Raw genomic sequence first — 23,406 nt, 5'->3', positions numbered from 1 at the left:
CGTTGTAAAAATACATCGTATGTATAGAATACGGAAAAAATATAGGTACCTAATATATTGAAATACAATTACGAAAATAATTTTCAAAAATATCATTTTAATATTTTTTTCACTTATTGATAATATCCAAATATTAATATAATATTATATAAAATATAGCTTTTAGTATGTACTTAAACCAATAAATTTAATTATTTTGCATAATATGAACTTTGTATACAGTATGGATCAAGATTTTAAAAATAAGAATAGAAAATCAATATTCGAGCAATTTTCTTTTTATTACATTATAAGGCTATTATTATCGGCATTTTAATGTTGTGCAGTAAAATGCCCACGTAAATTATCGGCCAAAACTTATTTCAAGTATGTAATTTATTTTTATAAATTATTATTACTAGTACCTATTGAATAAAAATAAATTAATACGCACACAATAATAAAACCTACCCCCAAACCCTTTCCTCTTTATTTACACACACCCATACATGGACACGCATACATAAATAATCGTAATCTATTATCAATACACTCGCACAAATAAAACATACAGATTTTCCAGGGTTCCCACTTGACCCTTTACCTATCTGAACAAAAATATTATATTATTCGAGATAGCCGAATTTTTTTGATTCCATGAGCTGTAGCCCTAGAAAAAAAGAAGTCTCTCAGAACAACATCAATCGATATAATATTATTATAATGTAAATTTAAATTATCATTATTAAAGTTGAATGTTTACTAACAAATTGTATTATTAAGTCATGCCGTTTGATCTGTGAATGAAACCATTATTGATAATCAAGGCCGACTATATTCAGGCCATAACACTGAATTGTGAATTACGATGGTAGGTAGTGCTAGTTATTGATTATCTTTGAAAACAATGCGGTAACCTTTTCGCAATAAACGCAGATTTTCGAATATAAAATTATTACCATTTATTTCAATATGCAAAAATCATCATTTTCTACAAACAGTTTGCCATGTTGCATTCAACAGTATGAGCAATAACTAGCACTCAGTGGCGAAGGGTGGAGATAGGCTGAATCCGACATAAATAGTGTACATTAAACTTTGTCAGTCATTCGTATTTGTTTTTATTGAATTAGACTACAATTTACAGATGGTGTTGGTTAGTTTTTAAAAATCAATTAAACTTTGCCTAAACCAAGTCATAATAGTTTTGGCATGTTATGGGCGATTCGACAAAATAGTGCACAAATTTTCATTCATACTTATATCATCATCATCATCAGCCTGAATCTATCCACTGCTGGATGAAGGCCTCTTCAAGTTGCTTCCACTTCTCTCGGTCCTGTGCATTGCGTTGCCACGTACTTCCGCAGAACTTTATCATTTCATCGATCCAGCTTATACCATACTTATATATTTTCCTTGAATTACATAATTGAATTACAACAAGAAATGTTGTTGGTTAGTTTTTATAATTTATTAAACCCTGCCTAAACCAAACCATAGTAGTTAAAAATATTATTCTATCTATTAAATTTCCAAAATTATATATGATTTAATGATATAATTTTAAATATTTTATGGATAGATGAGTATTTTTTGACTAATATCTATTATGGCTTGGTTTTCGTAAAACTAACCAATACCATCTGTAAATTGTAGTCTTAGTTCAATGAAAACAAATACGTATGACTGATAAAGTTTAGTCTGTACTATCTACTAAGCACTAGGTACCATCGAACTATACAATTTCGTGTCACGACCTGACTATAGTGGACCTCGTTAATAGTGCAGTAGGTTCATAAATAACCATGCTAGATATTCTCGCGCAAACTTTCTATTGTCAGACATAGTTCCACGAGTCTTAATGATCTGGAAAATTCGCTGAAAATGTTGCCACCCCTATCGCTAGTTCTGCCCCCAACTGACCAGTACTTATTATTCATTGAACTGGTTAGTTTCAACTTTCAGTAACAGCCTGACCGTCCCATGTGCAGCAGCAATGTCGCTCGCCTCGGAATTAGATATTCCAGGTTTGTTGCAAATCATAAAAAGTAACAATCAAGGCATCACAAATCACAATTAATAACCAAATAATGTCGTATATTTACATTCCAACAAATATCGATCTGAAAAGATCAATCATTATTAGTAAAGGCCCGATCGCTTTTCCGGCGTTCCGTGTTCAATACGTCAAATGTTTACGAAGAATTTAAAATGATGTAAATGGAGACAAATTAGCAATTTCAAATCGATTAGCATGAAATAACTGAATCTATACACATTATTTTCGACTTTACAACATCGGTATTGTGTTTAAAAGTTTTACGGATGTTTATTTATTTCTAATACAGTGTATCCAGTGTCGAATGGATAGTGTTTTACAATAACAGTTAAACGGAAAATCAGTGCCATGGCAACAAGGACTACACACGTATCATTGCAATTTATTTAAAATATACGCACATTTCTTTTTTCATTACATACTACTCGTAGTTTCTTTTGTAGGTGCATTTTGGTTTTGCATAACAATGAAGATTTTATTATATCGTATCTACTCGGTATTGTAATATGTGCCTAGTAATATTTTATTTGAATATGTCCTAAGATTAGGGGCGGATTTAAATATTCGGAGGGCCCTTTTGCAACACCTAATATTAAAAAAACCTTTTTCAACTAATTTTACCTACCTATTTAAAATGGCACGAAAACCTTAATTTCATTTTTTTAATTCAAGTCAATAGTAATAGCAAGTACTTACTAATTATTTTTTAATATTCTCATTTCCTATCTTTCAAAACTGTTTTGAAGTCTTCTTTACTATTGAATACTTTTTTTTACGTTGTGTTACACTTCTGGAATCGTAATCGAGATTATTGATAACATCCTTCAAAGACAATGCATTTCTCTCAATACTCAAAAAAACTTTCGTTATTTCGTTATTCAACATACAATGTATAGAGAAAAGAAGATAATAATACTGCAGCTATTAATAAATATGTATAAATTCTTTATGATAAACAGTTCCATTAAATTGTAAAAAAAGCATTTTCACATTATTATTTTTTAATGTAGTCACCAATTAATATTTGGTTATGATTGCTTATTATTTTTTTTTGACATTAATTTAGGGGACATCTATCAGCGTATGACTATAGTTTTATCAATTATTACAAAATTATCTAAATACGTGGAAAATATAATATACATATTATAGGAGAATTATCCCATATATCATACGCGGGTTATATGCTATACATCCCACCTAACTATTTATTTCAAAACGTTAATATTCATAAGTTTATATTGAAGTTTTTATTTTCTACTTATTTTTTGCATCCATCTATAGATTTAATATTTAACTTTTTAAGTCTAAAAATAATCTTATGGTAATACATGCTTTTTGTTTTAAAAAAGGGACTGCATATAAATAGGTGTAGTTATGAATTATTATGATTTTAAAAGATTTACATATTATTTCAATCTTAACACCTATATAATAATTTATGAAGGTAACATTCGGTTAAATAATACGATTGTAATTAATTTGTTGCTTGGTATAATAATTGTAGCCAATTTGCTTTGAAGCTTAATAATACGTATTCTATATTTTCTATATACCTAGCATATTATCTGTATTTTTTTTATTAATTTTTCTTATCATTTTGACCGCTCACAATGAAGTAGATGTATGTGAGTAGCTTTTGTGATCTGAATACTGATTGGCTACGGAAAATTCACATCTTGTTTATTCATAATATTAAAATGAGTATTTGAAACCAGGGCATGGGTCCAAGGATTTAAGCAAACGGCTGATAACTGACCCTCGTAAGCGTGTGTCATTATACTATTATAAATATACCCCATAGTATGGTGGACCATATGCTTCGTATAACAACTGCAATGATTAATTTAATAAACTGATATAATTTTATTGCCAGTAACAAAGGTTAACTAATTAAATATCGGATAAACTTTTATATTCAGTTTTAAAAAAGATATTACTCATTCTTTTTTAATTACACACTTTCAAAATATATCTTATGATTACAATATAATACAATCTCTCTATGGACACGCCTTTAATAGTTATTCATTTCGACTAACCCTATTGTATATTGTCAAACCTACATACCTAAGTCAATAATGAGTGGGTATCAAATAAATAATTGCTAAGGCGCACAAATTCACCGTCAATAACATAAATAGTATTTCTGAATTTATTCAATAAAATTAAATATGATTAAGTAACTTCAATTATGTTTTAATAAAGTTGAAATCCTCCCGTAAGCATTATCAGGGGGTCTAGGATGATTTGGCACCGGGACAACTGGACGCCACGGTATTCGTAAAAAAAAATAGATGTTATGTACTTATAGGTATTTAATATTATTATTTATATTTAAATGATTTAATAGTTGGTGAGAATGTAAATATGCAGACGTAAATAATGATTTAATCGTGCATATGTTTAAGTTCCAACGAAAAAAGAGTTTTTTATTTTATATAAAGCCTTAGGCATGGTAATTCTCAATCCGCAATAAAGGAGTAAAATGAATTAAAACTACTAAGTAGTAGATAGAAACTGATTAAAATACCACGTCTACGTTCTGTATACGTGTCTACGACAGTTGTCCGGAGTCCAGTCGTCCCATTCCCTTATCAGGCATACATAATAAATTATGATATTTTAAAATGCAATATAAAAAAATCTTCACAATATTGTTATTTACTGGTCAGTAATCTTAATTTAATCATTTCTCCTAATCCTCTAATCCAGTTGTCACCTGTCTGTCTGCATAAGAAATTTCAAACAGAGCTTTTACGAGCTTTTTCAAACATACTTCATAATACGAGTTTATCATAACCAATCAACTTAAAAACGTAGTAATATTATATTTATAAATATTATTTAAATATATTAATTAATTGACATTTGAAAATAACTACAGTCGAACTCGGTTATTACGATCACGGAAATAGCGAGGTCTTGGATGTAATTCGTTGTGTTACACCCCCGTATGGTCCCCATTTGGGGATGTCTCTGTGTATCTGGAGAGGCCCGATTCGGTATCAAATCCAACAAATAGTAAAGCGCTGATTACGAAAATAAATAATAATAGAGCCGAGCCGGCAATGCCGTAGATTATGACCGTTGAAAAATATGTCGCCGTTTTTCGACAACGGCTCTCGTTGAAAGCGAAACACAAGATGACGGGAAGAACGCTGCAACAGCCAAATCGCAAACACGTACATTTCGTCCTCCGTAAAATAAATTATTAAAAATGTAACTATTATATAATATTAACGTAAATATACCTTGCCGTTTCCAAAACAATTCCGGTGTGTTATTTGTTCACCTCCAAGTCCTAAAATCCAGACGAAAAACCAGACAACAAAATAAAAATGACAGCTTGCTAGTCACTTCGAAAATGGAGGTAAATGACAGTTGACATATTAGTTTATAATTTTCTCCATACATTTATTCACTTTTATAACGAGCTACTTATCGGATATACCGAGCAAAAATATCGTCAAAAATTTTCTTAAAACTGTCAATGTGTCGATCGTTTAAAAACATTTTCGACCCTAAGCAATGAAATTCGGATTACGTTTATTACACTTGTTAAGTGTCTAAGTAGCTACCTAATTTGTGTTTTCGCCGACAACATTGAAAAGTATCCACGCATATGGTTGAAATTGTATGTAAAAAAATCCAAGCTTTGTCAAGTCAGTAGGTATGTACCTACCAGCGTTCATTACAATAAAAAACTTATTTTGTAGTTTTTGGATTTTTACGATGGTTTTCATATTTTTTTATGTTCTATGCTTAAATAGAACGTGGCGCGAAAAATGTTTTCACGATATTACGAGTAATGCTTATAACGAGCAAATTCAGTCGGTCCCATCTTCCACGTAATAACCATGTTCGACTGTTTGTTGTTTAATAAGAAATCGAATAATACAGAAATTTTATCTATAGTCAGTTCTATTATACGAATATTCTATCATATTATATTATGTAGTATATAAGAATCTCTAGTAGGTACTTTCCCATAACATGGTATTTAGTTATAATATAATATAACATACGAGGAAGTATCATTGTGAAATCATTTATCATAGAAATTTCAAATTCAATATTATTAATATTATAAATGTCAAGTTAAGTACGTATCATCCATATAAGTAGGACGTAGGTACACATCCATTATGCTCCGTGATATTATTTACACTGATTGTATCTGCAAATACCATTTTATTTGTTATGGAAACAATAAAATTTTCAGCGGAATATACCAATTATTATCATTTTGAAAAATCTAGCTATGAAAGTAAATGATACAATAGTTATTTTTAAAATTCTTAGAAGTAGTAAGTGTTCGAATAACGTAATAAGTTAAAATTAGGTATTATGAACACTTTCTAAAGATTCTAAAGGAATGAGATTCTACATTAATAGTTTTACACTAGTCTTTAAGATTAATTAGTTATTGTTTTTTTATTAAAAATTGATACTAGTGTTTAAGATTAATTAGTTATTGTTTTTTTTTATTAAACATTGATTGTAGGTACACACGATTCAAGAATATAAGATACTTGTCATTGAAAATACATCATTTATATTTTTATTAGAGGAAAACTTTTTCTATAATGTTTTCCAAAATTGTTAATTATTTTCTGTAAGTATTATTTATTTTTGACGGAAATATACGATAATAATATGTAGTTCATAGAAATATCAGCACAAAGTTCATACTTTTAATAGGTACCTATTTGTTTAGTATTTTTTAATTATAGTAAATTCTCCACACTCATGATAATAATTATTATGCTATACCCAGTTTAGTGACGAGGAGGCCCGACGCACTGAACGATTTTGAGACAACCCACCATACGATAAAATAAAAACCATAACAAAAATTAGTACACAATATATCAATGTATCTCTTTCCTAGAATCTTATACTTTAACATTAACTAAATGTAATTTTTATTAAAGACTAGCTGAAGTACCCGGCTTCGCACAGGGTCGCTTCGTGGTTATATTTATCTTAGATATTTGAAAAATAATAAGAGGTTATTATTTTTTTTAATATTAAAATATCTGTGTAATACAATATGGCAATATGAAAATAATTCTAATAGGAGTAAAGGTCAAACATAAGAACACTAAATTAAAATCGAATCCAAAATATGAAAACGTTATTAATGTTATTAATATGTAGTAAAAAAAAAAATCAAAATTGGATGGGACAAACAAACTACAAACTTTGTATGTTATATAATAATAATTTAGAAACCTTCGTAGGTGTGCGCACACAACTGACAAAAGTTTCATCGCAATCGGATGAATGGTATAGGAACGCATACGAATAGTAGAAGAAGATGATTTTCTAATTCAGAAATCTTCGTGGGCATGCGCATGACAACTCACCAAAGTTTCATTGCAATCGGATTAATGGTATAGGAACGCATACGAATAGAAGAAGAAGAAGATGGTTGTACTAATTCAAAAACCTTCGCGGGCGTGCGCACAACAACTGGTCAAAATTTCATCACAATCGGATGAATGGCATAAGAACGCATACAAATAGAAGAAGAAAAAGATGGTTGTACTAATTCAGAAACCTTTGCGGGCGTGTGCACAACAACTGGTCAAAATTTCATCACAATCGGATGAATGGCATAAGAATGCATACAAATAGGAGAAGAAAAAGATGATTGTACTAATTCAGAAACCTTTGCAGGCAAGGGCACAACACTTGATCAAAATGTCATTGCAATCCGATGAATGGTATAGGAACGCATACGAATAGAAGTAGAAGATGATTTTCTAATTCAGAAATCTTCGTGGGCATGCGCACGACAACTCACTAAAGTTTCATTGCAATCGGATGAATGGTTTAGGTAGGCATTCGAATAGAAGAAGAAGATGATGGTTGTACTAATTCAGAAACCTTCGCAGGCGTGCGCACGACAACTCACCAAAGTTTCATTGCAATCGGATCAATGGTATAGGAACGTATACAAATAGAAGAAGAAGAAGACGGTTGTACTAATTTAGAAACCTTCGCGGGCTTGCGCACAACAACTGGTCAAAATTTCATCGCAATTGGATGAATGGTATAAGAACGCATACGAATAGAAGAAGATAGAATAGAAGAAAAAGAAGATGAAAATGGTTGTATCAATTCAGAAACCTTTGCGGGCGTGAACACAACACTTAATCAAATTTTCATTGTAATCGGATGAATGGTATAGGAACGCATACGAATAGAAGAAGTAGAAGATGGTTGTACTAATTCAGAACTCTTCGCGGGCGTGCTCACAACAACTGTTCAAAATTCCATCGCATCGGATGAATGGTATAAGAACGCATACAAACAGAAGAAAAAGAAAATAGTTGTAACAATTCAGAAACCTTTGCGGCGTGAGCACAACACTTGATCAAAATTTCATTGCAATCGGATGAATGGTAAAGGAACGCATACGAATAGAAGGTAGAATAGAAGAAGAAGATGGTTGTACTAATTCAGAAACCTTCGCGGGTGTTGGCACAATTACTGACGAAAATTTTATTGCAATCGGATGAATGGAATAGGAACGCATACGAATAGAAGAATATAGAATAGAAGAAGAAGAAGAAGATGGTTGTACTAATTCAAAAACCATTGCGGGTGTTACCACAACAACTGACGAAGGTTTCATTGCAATCGGATGAATGGTATAGGGACCATACAAATAAAAGAAGATAGAATGAAGAAGAAGAAGAAGATGATAATTTTTCTAATTCAGAAACCTTCATGGGTGTGCATGCAACCACTTACCAAAATTTCATTGCAATCGGATGAATGGTATAGGAACCATACGTATAAAAGAAAATATAATGAAGAAGAAGAAGAAGATGATGATTTTTCTAATTCAGAAACCTTCATGGGTGTGCATGCAACCACTTACCAAAATTTCATTGCAATCGGATGAATGGTATAGGAACGCATACGGGACAGATACACAGACAGACAGACATACAGACATTCATTTTTATATATTAGTATAGCCTATACTCTTCCCGCAAGTGCAAGCAATAAGTTTACAAAGTTTTATCGCAATCGGATGAACGGTATGGCTGCGCATTAAATACGAACAAACAAACACACAAATATTAATTTTTATATATTAGAAGATAACAAAGATGACACATAATAATATTAAGTATTGTTTCTTTTTTATGTTTAAATAATGATATGTGTGGTTATATGGGTCCTTTTGATGTTAGTTATTTTTTTATGTTTCCAGTAATATCGTATACTTACATACTACTGAGAAATGCGCATCTTTTTAAGATTTTGGTATTATTTAATAATTGTTTGAAGACCTGTTTCGAGGCCCACATTTAAATCTTCTGACGAATCGATTGCGTCATTTGCGTCAAAGAAAATCGCCGCTGGCTATGCCTAAACTAGTCTTGACTGACGAACGCTGTTCAATAATTTAACTAAGTACATTATTATCTATTTTAACCAAACGAATGTACATAATATACACACGTTTCATATGTGCATGTTTATAAATAAATAAAATAATCTATCAATCTAGCAGTAGGTATGCAGATACCATACAACCTCCACTCTTTGGAGGACAATAACGTGATCCTCTTGGGATCGGACATAATTTTTTTTATATAAAGTTGACCAATGGTTCGAAGGCGACTAAATATATTTGAATAATTAATTATATAATCGAGTTAGTTATGCCTTATATGCCAAAGGGGGTTGGAGTCACAATTTGCAACTTTACAGGAGAGCTAAATATAATAATAATTTTATTGGTTTTGTATGATATATGTAGGTACCTATTATTACATATTATTTTTCACCAACACCATGTAAAAACCGCTTACATGTAAATTGTACGTAAAACATTTCACCGTGGCAAGTTCGCCGTGAGCTTTCATCGGAAAGAGATGACCGTATACTGTGCGGTCTCCAATTTTATTAGATTCAATATGAACATTAATTCAATTTTCATAGCTGATTTTGGCAAAATTCATGAATTCAAGAATGAAAACCTAACCTAACCTAATAAATAATCCAGTATATCAATTTCAATTTCAATTTTCAATTAATTTTTTTTTTTTTAAACATATTGTGGACATTACAAATTATAAGTTTTAGACGTTCACAACATGACATTTAGAAACAAAGAAATATTATTAAAAACAATATTGTGTAATACTGTAATTATGCAATATTAAGTTATTCTACAGTATAAATGTGTAAATACAAAAAATATGAAGTATATAGGTACAAGGAAGTACACCAGATGAGTTAAGCAGACCCTATTTTAAGAATTTATAAAATAACGTCCACCTATACTCATTCTCACGTAGATGGAATATACCATCATTTTCAAAATTTGCTGCTGGCTTCTTGTAAAGTGTAAACCGACAAGAACCGTGTTTTATTTAGACATGAATTGTATGTCAGTACTAAACGACCCAAAGAGGTTGGACGGTCTTTTAATATACCTACTTACGGCCATATATTTCCGATACAACATTAATTCACAGTGAAGTGTAATACTGCATACGTACAAGTTTTCGGACATGTTTAAAACTTAATACCTCTATGGTTATAACCGTTGTAACTTCGTAGATAAATAGTTATAGATAGGACAATAATAAATAAATTCTAAACAATTAAACCCAATTTTCGTCTGAATTTCCCTTACACTGTAACTATTTTATTGAACACATTCCTCGATATGATATAAAATTCACCATGTGGCAAAAACACTTTATACACTATCTTAGTATATAAGTCCCTAAAATATATTATATATTTTTTTTTTGTTAAAATGAAAATGTTTTGGTTTACAGGGAAAGTTGTGTCGAATTCATCTATTTTAATAATAATCAGTAATTTCTTTTTTCAGAAACGGGTGCCGTTTTCACGTTTGGAAAATCTCATTTTGCTGACAACGAGCCGAGTCATTTCTTTATCAAAAATGATCCTGTTGTCTTTATCGCTTGTGGAGATGAACACACAACTGTCATTTGTCGTACGTAATATTTTGCAATAACTAATATATGTATATTTAGTTAGAAATTAATGTTAGCTTATAATTTATTATTATCATATGTGTGATAAAATTTGGTTTTTGGGGCTGGGAAAATGGGTGATATATAAACACCACTTTTGGATCAGCTATTTGACATTTTTGCAGCAAAAAAAAATCGAATAAATCGTATTATTATCTAGAGCTTGTGAATTGTGATTTCTCGATTTCTTTCGATTCGAGAATTCGAGATTGTTTATTGACTTTTTGAGATTCTCAAGAATTGTCGAGTAATATTTATTATATTATATATAATATTTATAGTCCAGGAGGTTTTCTCAATTTAAAAAATCCGTCCGCATATGAGTGTATTTGGGCGCCTATTATTAGTACCATGATTAAAAATTACAAAAGCTGGTGGTCAATATTAACAAAATTTGGGAAGCACTTCAGTTGCATGGTAAGTTAATTTCGTCGTAATTAAGTAGAGCGCAAGTGGCCAAATTGGTAAAGCATATTGGTCGGAATCCGACTGATGCAGGACTATTTATCTTTTTTTTGACCATGTCCGATCCTTAAGATCATATTATGTGCCTCCACATAGTGGAGGTTTGTATTAACAGGTTTTGTTTTTACGAGAAAAGTATATTGGCCACTTCCTCAACCTATAAGGTCCATACTCTGACTCATACACAGATTGAAAAACAACATGTGTACTTGAGAGTCACGATGGCCGCGCGACTTAAACGTCGGCCTATAACGTCGTGGGTCCCAGGTTCAATAATTTATCTTACACGAGGGAAATATTTCCCATGTTTATTTTGTTTTAAAATAATCCGGCCAAAATCAAAGTGGAGAGTTTTTTGTTCTTTTAATTTCACCTTCATTAAATCTTACAGACTGAATATATTCGTGGCGAACCTCGAGAAATGAGAATCTAGAAATTTTCAATATAATCTAAAGATGCGAGAACCAAGTTTTCTTGCGAATTGAGTCGTCTAATAACAAAAACCGAGTCCACAATTCAATATTTTAGTGGGAAATTACGTTTTTGTGCTTATTGCTATAATATTCCTTAATTATGCTATTTTTTCCTATCGTATTTTATTTTCAACCTGAAAGAATATGTTTATTTCCATTAGATGATTCACCTCTTTTTGCAATAAATATAATTAAATAAATGATTGGATAAAATAATATTGGATGTGTCAACATTTATTTATATCAATTTAAATAATCGGTTTTTTGTAAATCATTAGGTTTTTAATTTTGTCTATGTTATTTTGGGGCGTTTCAGACGTTATAGACAATTACATATTGTGACAAATTAGACACAGAATATTTACGTAGTTTTCGTCAGATTTTGACCGTATCTGTGACTTATCGGTTTTTTTTATTAGACGCCTCAATTTGTCGATCACAACCTCTATTATCATCTAATCTCTAAAGGTATAAGTATAGTAATATTTATTAACATTCCAAAAAAATAGTGTTTTATTTTGTTTATCAAAACAACGAATTATTTACACATACCTACTGACAATACAGTATACAGTGGGTATCAGGGGGTTTCCAATGTTTTAAAAATATTTTTAAATGTACAATAAAAATACCTAGGTACCTACCTATTCATATAAAAAAAACATACTAGTGCATATTGATCGTTATTAATAAAGCAACTTTACTACTAGCCAGTTATGGTTGTGAAATTATTGCGCGTGTCCTAGATTTAGGAAAAGGCCAATAAAAACATAACTGATGGGGAATGGTGACTGATGTACATGATGTATAATATATTCAGAACACAATATGTTTATTTATTTCATAGAGAATGGAAGAGTGTTTGGTTTTGGAGCAAATAGCCATGGCCAACTGGGACTCGGTCACACAAACACCGTAGAGAGACCAGCGTGCCTCAAATGGCTGAAACCAAGAAAAGCGAAGCAGATTGCATGTGGAAGAGGACATACTTTCATATTAACAGGTACCTACTAATCAATATAATTAAATTTCTTCATATTAGGGAATTTTAAACCTTAGTTATCTTTCCTACGTTACACATAATTGAGTTCATTTGAATTTTAGACCTAAATTTATATCTTATATTGTCAATTTTAACAAGATGTAGATAGTTATAATCATGGACCCCCCACATCTTGAAGCGGGCCCCCAGGCCAGGACGTGTGGGGGGCCCTTATACATATCGCTAAGGTAAAGGGCAGTGTGATGTGTTTAGTGATTTTTATATAAACCCACTTGACATAAGTATTCAGTTGTCAGCACTCGGCATTCTCACTTAACTGATCGACCTGCCACGCCGGGCCAGACTAGAACCCTGTCAGTCCCCCCCCCCCCCCTTGTGGTGGCCATGGTTATAATGATATGCTATTGTAAACCACAGGATCTGCATTTCGTTTTATTTTATATTGAGTACCGCTTAATATTTCTTCTGAATACATTTTCATTGGTTTTCATATAGGTGTGGCAAGCTGCTCTTACAATTTTTTTTTAAATTTAAAATATAATAATACGTCTTATGAACATAATTATGACACGATTATTACAACCTTATAATAAGCGAACATACTTCATATTATTATATACCTATGTTAAATTCACACTATTTTTCAGAAAACAACCAATTATTCGCATGCGGAGACAATTCTGAAGGCCAACTTGGCACTGGATGCCAAGAGCCGCAGCTGGTGCCTCAATTCGTGGAGATAGAGGGTGAAGAAGACAGCAATATTATTCAAATTACGTGTGGAGCTGAACATACACTTGTTCTTTTTGGTAACTATAGTTTTGTTTTTCCAAATGTTCTCTTTTCAAAACTAGAATTAAACACAATTAAAATATAAAACTAGGTGGGTAGGTAATTTTTAATTTATTTCTTTGAGTGCTGTGTGAAGGTATAAAATGACCAATTTGGAATATCTTTGCGAGCTTAGCCTAGATAATCTGTAGTGGGAAAAATGTATATAATCTGATGTCATATAATATAGAAAACTTGTATTTTCTTATTGTATAACTTAACATTTATTTTAACGACCACATAAAATATATATTTTTTTAAATTGGCTTTACAATCCTATGTGGATTTGCGTCGCCTCACAAAGGGGTTTCTAACAAACATAAATTAATATAATATTAAGGCGAAATCTACGTATACATTAGCTGGCAATTTGAAACATTCTTTAGATAATTTACAATTTAAACTTATTAATTAATAAATATGTATCTAAAAACATTAAAAAGAATAATATTTTTTTTAATTTTAAGTCAAAGATAATCTTACAATTTAAAAAAAAAATGTTATAGAATGTGAATTGGTTAAGATCCCATCTTATTATTACTTACATATTATTTTATGGTCATATGTATTTAATATTAAAATTTAGTTTATTAAGTTTTCTCTATTGTAATGAGGAGATTTTTGACTAATTCGTAGTTTTGATACGTTTTATATTTATTTAAAAAACATCGATTTATATAAAAAAAATATATAAATGTGTATAGCTCGAAATCCTTTTTATTTATATCAAATCGAGCTTCAATATTGGGACTATACCTAAATAAGATTTGATAAAAACCAATGTTTTTTAAAATAAATATGAAAATTATTAAAACTATGAATTAATCAAAAATCTACGCATTACAATATAATACCCCGTTTACACGTGCATGGATGTACACTGCACAGTAAGAAAATGTATGGGGAAATATGTATTATCCTGCAGTTGGCAAGATTGCGTGCATAAATCAAACAAGATTGGAAGATTCCAAATTGTGATGATTTATTGCGCGCAAGTAAAATTATTGTCAATGCGCCTGCGCAGTAGAGCGATAGAGAACATGCCGGTAAAAAAAAAACGAACTACTCATTTTGAGCTCCGATTTTCAATAGGACCTGTCAGATCAGTCAGCACTTTTACGTGTATACCAGCGCTCGAAATGGAAAAAATTACGAACCGGAGCGCTCGATAATTTTACGAAAATATTAACACAATTATCTAATTTTATGCGTATTTTATAAAAAGAGTGTGTAAGATTCTTTTGTTATATTGCCGATCTAGCGCAGATGGTCAAAGTATTTTTCCACGAGACGGAGCGAAAATTTTGGGGATCTTATGAACCGGAACGGCGCTCCGGTGCGTTCCTGTCCATTTCGAGCCCTGGTGTATACAGTTATTTTCATGACAGTTTAAAATAAGCACAATTGCCGACAGTACTTCCATGCATGTGTACAGGCGCTATAATTAGTTATTTTTGTGCAAAAGTTTTTGGGACCTTGATATATTGTATTACATAGTATTGTTTTATACCCGCTACTCCATTATTGTATGATTTGACCGGTTTGTCGCGTAAATCTCAATTTGTTTGAACTATGCATATTATGTAAACCTAGGGGCGGCAGGTTATATGAAAGTATGGTGAAGCAAGCTGGTATGGTGAGGCGGGCTGGTAATTAAGTTGCGGCAAAATTTTCCACGTACGTTATGATGAGCAAAGTAAATCCTCCGTGATGCCCTGATTTTTTTTTTATCGCGTCGCTATTTCTCGTAAGTTGTCCGCTATTGTTGTCTTTCTTCGTTCAGTTGTATGAGAATGCCGATTCCTTACCCCTTTTCTGTGTGCGATGCTGAACGTTATTATATCCATTTTCCTTATTCCGAATAGGTTTTAATAAAATTATAATGAATATAATATGTATTTGATAACAATATTTTATTTTATTTCAGACAGCGGTAGAGCGTACGCCTGTGGCTCAAATAGTGATGGGCAGCTAGGCCTGGGCGAAAAGGTGAAAAAATCTCCAACCTTCCAATTTGTCCCGTTTGAAGATCGTATCAAAGTTATCGCGTGTGGATACTACAATTCAATATTTATCGCAGGTACGTGAAATTATGTAAGATTCTAATTGTTTTGTTAGTAGTTAGTTATTAAGCCACGCGTACATAATAACCACTTGTGGGTTCGGCAGGTTGCAACGACTCGTAGATGAGCATCCCACCAAAAATCAAAGTGCGGATTATCTGGATTATATGGCAATACGCGCGGCAAGGTGCAGGAGGTATTAGGCGGGATGTAAATTGTACGTAAAACATTTCACCGTGGCACAGTTTGCCATGAGCTCTCTTATCGGAAAAAGATGACCATATACTATACGGTCTCCAATTTTATTAGATTCAATATGAACATTAATTCAATTTTCATAGCTGATTTTGGCAAAATTCATGAATTCAAGAATGAAAACCTAACCTAACCTAACCTAATAAATAATCCAGTATATCGGCTATTTTCAAAATCTGTTTGCTGCTGGCTTCCTGTAAAGTGTAAACCAACAAGAACCGTGTTTTATTTAGACATGAATTTTATGTCAGCACTATACGACCAAAAGAGGTTGGACGGTCTTTAATATACGGCCATATATTTCCGATACAACAATTCACGGTGAAATGCGATACAGCGAATTACATACGTACAAGTTTCCGGACACGCGTCGCTGTGCGGTGTATGTGGACGTCCCATACAAATAGTGTGGAAAATGTAGTCCGCATTGTCTGATTAGTAAATGTGAAAAAAATAGGTTAAGTTAGTATTATTTTTTGTCAATTATGGTTTGAAAATTATTTATTTATTTATTTAAGAATACAAAACATTGTGGACATAACAAATCTAAATCAAGAGGTACACAACGTGAGATTTACATTATAACAAATTTAATATTACCCTCACAAGAGAGAAGAAGAGAATGTAGGATATAATAATAATAATAACAGAAAAGAATTAAATCAAAACATACTTAAGTACCATAATTAAAAACATAAATTTTTTTACAGTCAAATAAAGTTTCAAAAACAAAATGCTAAGTACATCATTGAAAATGTCTATGTCTTTTGAGAGCACATTTACTAATCTAGCACACCTCGCTAATGGTGCCTGATAGGCTTGACACGAGGAAACGGGTATGGCTGCGACCACGTAGGTAATTGACAGGCGCATGTAAATTCAAATTCATTAGGACACCAGGATTGGAAACCATCCCTGATTCTGTCTGATTTAATAAATTATTTGATTAATTTTTTCCTCTTTTTCCAGACACGGGAGAAGCATTCGCATGCGGTGAAAATGACAATCAATATCTTGGAACGCCAAGTGTGTTAATGAGGATTTTCGAACCTGAAATAGTGTCACTGGAGCGACCCATAATTGATGCATCCAGCGGAGCAAACCACACCTTCTTTGTGGTGGAGGGTGGCAGTGTCTATGCTGTTGGTTCCAATGCTAGAGGACAGCTAGGCCTTCCAAAGACTATCGAGGATGAAACTCGTCCGAAGAAGATAACAGAGAAACTTTTCACAGGTTGCAAGATTGCCAAAGTAGCATGCGGCTCGATGCACACAGCATTTGTTACAAGTAAGTGTTTTTTTCTATATTTGCACTACCTACAGCTCAAATTTACAATCTCATTGTATACCTACATATTTTTTTCAAAAATCAACATTTAAAAACCTAGCAACTACGCCTTGCTGATTTACAAATTCATTACACGGTATCGAACAAAACATTTTGAAACTAGTGCCTGAAGATGCCGTAAGACGAAACGCGGGTCGCAAAAAACGACTCAAATAGAATAGTATATAACTTAATCTTAAATCCATTAGAATATTATTTTATAATAATTATTATAGCAATGGAGTCATTGAAATGTGTTTTATGGTTTTCCTTTTTCTAAACATTTTTTCAGAAGTCCCTTACTGGGTTTTGAATTAATAATAATAGTATTAAAATAGGAATATTTGAGAAAATTACCAACAGCAAATCCTCATGGGATGTATTATGCTACACCTGAAGAATGAAATATTTTTATTAATAAAAAACACTAGGTATAAGTAGGTAAGTACTATTAATTTACTGAAGACGTGAAGTAGTCCGGTCACAAAAGCCATGCAAAAATAGCTACTCACTTTTGAAAAGCATTGATATAATATTATAATATAAATAAAACAGCTTTTAAATCTGTACTTCAGAATCAGTGTGGCACCTAGAGTATTGTTTCTTTCAGAGCCAATTTACTCTTTGAGTCTATTTATTCATAATAGAATCATTATATCTGTAGCTGCAGAATAATAAGCGATCGAATATCTATTGTTTATAAAAATATCAAATTACTTTGCAGTAATATATTCCCAGCGAATCCATTTCCAGTAAACAATTCAGCTAGACCAGCAAGTCGACTGGCGAAATTAGAGACGGTGTATTATTACATCATATCACAGCACATTATACCATTACGGTGTATTAGCTGAATAATCATTTTTTATAGTATTTTATAACACTGTAATAACAAATAATATTTCTTTTTGCCACTCAATTTAAAACGCTGACTCTATATTTAGTTTAATATGATTATGTAACAGAATTTAATGTTAATGTACTACCTTTTATTGTATAAATAACGAAGAACAATTTATCTCAATGTCACTCGAATCAGAGTACTTAGCTAGTAACTATCATGTATAATGTACTATTGTACCGATACGCTGCTAATAAATCTCACCCTGCTACATCGTAGACTTCGTCATTATCGTCATCCTCTACCTACACATCGACACCACACTAGAGTGACCCAACATATCTTAAAATCAAAAATAGTCCAGAAACGTCACACGGCTGAAAAATCTTATACTTATTGCCTTTTTTCTGAAACTGATCTTTTAGAACATACTATACGCTGGCTCTTAGGTACATAAATTATAATTTGATGGGAGTTTTGTGTTATTCCATAAAAATCATTTAAATAATTAACTTTTAATAAATTAATAATTTAATTCATATAACTAAATTTGAATCTGATTAATTTGTATTAAAATTCAATTTCCATCAAATGCCCACAGTCGATAGTATGAAAAAATATTAACATCAAGATTTAAGATGACTACATGGATAGGATGGTACAGTACGAATCAGGAAACTGTATGTCAAATAGGAGAATAAAATTCTAATGACTAACTCTAACAAAGTACTATATTTTACTCCTGATAAACTTGATTTTACATTAGTAGGTGCCTAGTACCTACCTAATTACTCAGATATTTTCAATTTATCCCATCTAAATTTTTATGATAATAAATGTTGATAGTAGTACTTAATTATATTCGATCTTGCCAAATTCTTCACAATTTGTTGTGACAGAGTATATAGATGACTCCAATGGTCGCAGGCTTAATTTACATAAACTAATAAACATGAAATTAATTGATTTTTAGCTGATGGACACATGTTTACCTGTGGGGACTCATCTCATCAGAAACTATGCTTAGATTCAGAAGACATTGGAAACAATAACATTGAGAACACTGACTCGCATCATAATCAGTTTCTACCAACTTTAGTAACAGTACTCGAAGGTTTTATCATTGATAATGTCGCTTGCGGAGGTTGTCACACTATCTTATCAGCCACCAAGGATCCATCTTTTCAAAATAACAATTTGGATCCAGAGAATCCAGAGAATCCAGAACATATACATAGCTTAACACTTGGAGAGCTACCTCCCTTACAAAAAGTCCCGTTGTCCATTTTAAATCGGAATTCAGGATCTTCACTCGGACATCATGAAAATGGTACAGAAGAGTTACCCGGAATTAATGGAGAACACGACATAAACTATGCTGAAACCAGTGTTATTACAGACGAAACGGTAAAAGAAAATTCTAAAAGATCGCCCATAGAAATAGATGAAGACGACAATGATGAAAGTGATGAAAACTTGGAAAAGGATACCGAACAAAATGGTGAAGGAAACCCAACTGAAAATTCAGCTGAAAATGATGAAGAAACTACCAGAGAACTTCTTGATGAAAAAATTGAAACAGATAGTCCATATAAAATGGTCAGTGTTTTGTCTACCAATTTGGCCAATATCGAAGAATTGGAAAGTGAAAAAATGGATATTACCGATGAAGCAAAAATCGAGTCAATTGTAAATGTTGAAGTATTGGCTTTAACAGAAAATTGTTATGAAGAATTGAATGGGAACGATGCTTCTGTAGATACCACCGATAAACAATCGATAAACTCTTTGGAACCGAATGTGAGCGGCTCACATATTTTACAAATAAATGATTTAGACTGTACCACAATAATGCCGGTTTCCGTTATAGACATCGTGGAAAACAATGAAGAAATTCAAAATATCCAAGACCATAAAACTGTGATTGAGCATGTAAGTAATGAAACCGTGAATGATTTATCAATGATAGCACATGATTTAACTATTGAAGCAATCGAAATAGTGACACCGATAGAGACTAAAATAGCCGAAGAAGTTAAAGATATTGGTACAATAGTTGAATGTTTGGAACAGGAAACTGATGCCATAAGAAATGATATAAGATTGGAAAGTATTGGATCCCCGATGAAACCCTCATTGCTCAGTGTACCTGAAGGCTTACAGCACAGTCCAATAATGAGCACTAAAAGTGAGTGTAGTCAAAAATCAATCAAATCGAGCACCGGTAGTCCAAAGTCAGAAAATGAGACCATCATCTGTCACTCAGATAAATCCAGCCCCCAAATGGCAAAAATATCGAAGACGCAAGCAGTAATCCCAATATTGAGGTCTGAAGACTCCTCAACCATAATTAATGAACTAATAGACGATGAGACAGATATTGTTCAATCTAAGATATCCAAAACCGTTGACAACGAAGGAAAGATTAGTAAATTTTTCCATGGCTCGTGCATGGGAAAAACGAGAGTATTATCCAGTGTCGACGTTAAAGGTAAAATAAACAGTATTAATATAGATAGTATTTACTCAGTAGAAACTCATTTTACAACAGTATAACGTAATAATAATCATATTGATTTCTATTATTAGTCTATAGCTATTTCAGTTGTCATAATATTGTCAACACTAACATAAAGATTAAAATATAATCTTGACTATGGTAAACTAAAGTATCGATAATGAGGTGAAAACTGTTATAGCTATCAATTAAAAAACATATTTGTGAAATATAATATAGGTAATTGTTATTACATTACGCAGTCACAATGGTCAAGCGGTAACGTATCGACTTGGTATGTCGGGGGTTCTTGGGTTCGAATCCCAGGTCTGACAAAATTTGGACCTAATCTCTTGAGCAAGTGGCTAACATTAATTTCTCATTAAAAAACGTCTGTTACGAAACCTCTTTGTGAGGCGGCTAAGATTCACACCCGGCCCTCTTAGTCCAGTGCGTAAGACATTGTCTTCTCTTTGGGGGCTCTAGGTTCGACTCAGTGTTGAAAAGAATATATATATATCGCATGTGAGTGTAAAACCATAGTAAGCACAAATGACGTAGTTCAGAAATATGAGGGCTTAAATTTTAAAGTTTTCATTTTGTCAAGATTTCTTCATAATATTGTAAAACCAAATTAACTGTCTTCTTTAATGAAAATTATTTATTGTCAATTTCTTCATTTCTACATTAAGAATAGAGTTCTTGACATTTCAAACTGTTTCTTATTTAAATCTCAAAATCAAAATTGCACATGGTTTATGGTTTTACACTCACGGTGCGATTTGTATATAAATATGTATTTATTTAACTATATTGTAGAGCCGATGAACAAAATAATTGTAATTACAATAATAAAATAGAAATAAACATAATAATATGTCACTTAGATTAGTGTTGGGATTTGTAGATTTCACCACCACAGTGCGTATTCTATACACACAGCATTGTCAGCATCCAATTCTTTTGATTAATTCCATCTAAACATGGTGCACCGGATTGAAAAAATTCATTATACATAAGAAATTGACAACTATATTTTAGAATTTTTGCTGTATCAAACGTGTATTCATGAAATTTATTGATTTTCCAAAAAGAAATCAGTGAGTTTCAATTCAAATTAGGTAATTCAATTAAATAGGCCATAATATTATATTTTTCTTCATGTATCTTTTCAGAAGGAAGTACCGATGCTGCTGATGCTTCTATTCAGCTAGCTGACCAAACGAATTCAAAAACATGTGTGATACTTTAAAAAACAATCTTGGTACCTTGTTAGAATGGTCCATATTGAATTAATAAATATATTTTTATCGCTGTAAACCAACTTCCTTTATGTACACTTGACTCATGATTTGATTGTTACCATTGTAGTTATTAAAGTTATATTACTATAGATTTGTACAAATTTTAATATCTGTGTAAGTAAATTTTAAAATAAAAATATTATTCACCAACTTGTGTATTATTGTTCAAATCCATGGAGGTAATAAGTGAAGTGGAGGACAGAGAGTTGCCTGATGTAAAAATTGTGCGTGATAGTAACCATAAACATAAACAATATACGAAATAGCCCCATAAACTTCTTGGTACATTATTAAATAAAAATGATTTTTAATAAATGCACATTTCTATTTTTTTTATAAAAATGATACCTATTATAAAAAAAATATATTAAAACCATAAAATTATTTTTTTAAAATCTTAATAGGTAATAACTTCAGCTTGTTTTGGAATAAAATGAACCCCTTTAAAATTAATACGAAATACCTGCGCATCTCTTCATATCCTTTGCCCAAAAGAGATTGAAGATTGGGAGGAGTCCAATCTCTTTGCCTTTGCCTCATTATTGAGAACGGTTTTCACTTTTCACTGAAATTGCAGGTATTGCCAACAATGTCCTTCCATCTAGCTAGAGTGATCCTGCACTGATCTTGTTGCTACAGTTGCTTTTTTGATGATGTCGGTCCATCGGGAAAGCGCACGGTTTCAAAACCTCATGCTTTTGACGCTACTTAAGATTACTCTTCTCTCCAAACTGTTTGGATCTCTTCTTACAATGTGATTGAAGAATTATTGAAAAATGTGTCTCTTGGTCAGGAGACGTTCTTGGATGCCAAGCTCTCTCAGTATAGCGACATTTGTATGCCTGACCATCCACAGAATACAGGGAATCCTCCACCAGCACCACATTACGAACGCATTGATAGTCTTCTAATTGAATTCTCTGAAAGTCCAGGATCCAACATCATTAAATTTATAGAAATAGGTACCTAGTAAAGTTGGCTAATTGACTGGATCATTAATACACATTGAAAAACATGATGCTTTTTTTTGACCAGCCGCGGGCTCGAACCCGTAAACCACGGTTTTGTAATATGTATATAAACAGCGGTGATCAGTGACGTCCCGTGGGGGTAAGCAGATTGATCGTCGCTTGGGGGCGGCAGTTACTCGAAGGGCGGCAAATCGAGGAGAATCATTTGGAATATATAGAAATAGCTAGGTGGTATAGAAATTTAATGCTTACAACGCGACTGGCGCGTTTGCATTAGTTGGCCATTAGATATAATTAA

At 32.0% G+C, this 23,406-nt stretch overlaps 1 protein-coding gene across 1 annotated transcript; it reads left to right on the top strand.

Annotated features, from left to right (window-relative positions):
- Nucleotides 1–1,951: 1,951 nt before the first annotated feature.
- LOC147068590 (uncharacterized) lies at nucleotides 1,952–22,285 on the top strand. The gene is made up of 8 exons (XM_085952799.1): nucleotides 1,952–2,009; nucleotides 10,914–11,039; nucleotides 12,865–13,020; nucleotides 13,668–13,829; nucleotides 15,779–15,931; nucleotides 17,139–17,456; nucleotides 19,310–20,827; nucleotides 22,009–22,285. The coding sequence occupies exons 1-8, from the start codon at nucleotides 1,979–1,981 to the stop codon at nucleotides 22,083–22,085; spliced, it is 2,541 nt and encodes an 846-aa protein (XP_085808925.1). The 5' UTR covers nucleotides 1,952–1,978; the 3' UTR covers nucleotides 22,086–22,285.
- Nucleotides 22,286–23,406: the final 1,121 nt, after the last annotated feature.

The sequence above is a fragment of the Rhyacophila brunnea genome, unplaced genomic scaffold, assembly GCF_057557595.1.
Source record: "Rhyacophila brunnea isolate RB1 unplaced genomic scaffold, BYU_Rbru_1.0 scaffold_3, whole genome shotgun sequence".
In the NCBI taxonomy this organism is placed as follows: domain Eukaryota; kingdom Metazoa; phylum Arthropoda; class Insecta; order Trichoptera; family Rhyacophilidae; genus Rhyacophila; species Rhyacophila brunnea.
This window is presented reverse-complemented; position numbering and strand designations above follow the sequence as displayed.

Coding starts and splice junctions, on each gene's coding strand:
- LOC147068590 (XM_085952799.1), top strand. CDS start 1,979: ATGTCGCTCGCCTCGGAATTAGATATTCCAG. Junction 13,021..13,667: donor ACATACTTTCATATTAACAG/GTACCTACTAAT, acceptor ACTATTTTTCAG/AAAACAACCAATTATTCGCA. Junction 15,932..17,138: donor CAATTCAATATTTATCGCAG/GTACGTGAAATT, acceptor CTCTTTTTCCAG/ACACGGGAGAAGCATTCGCA.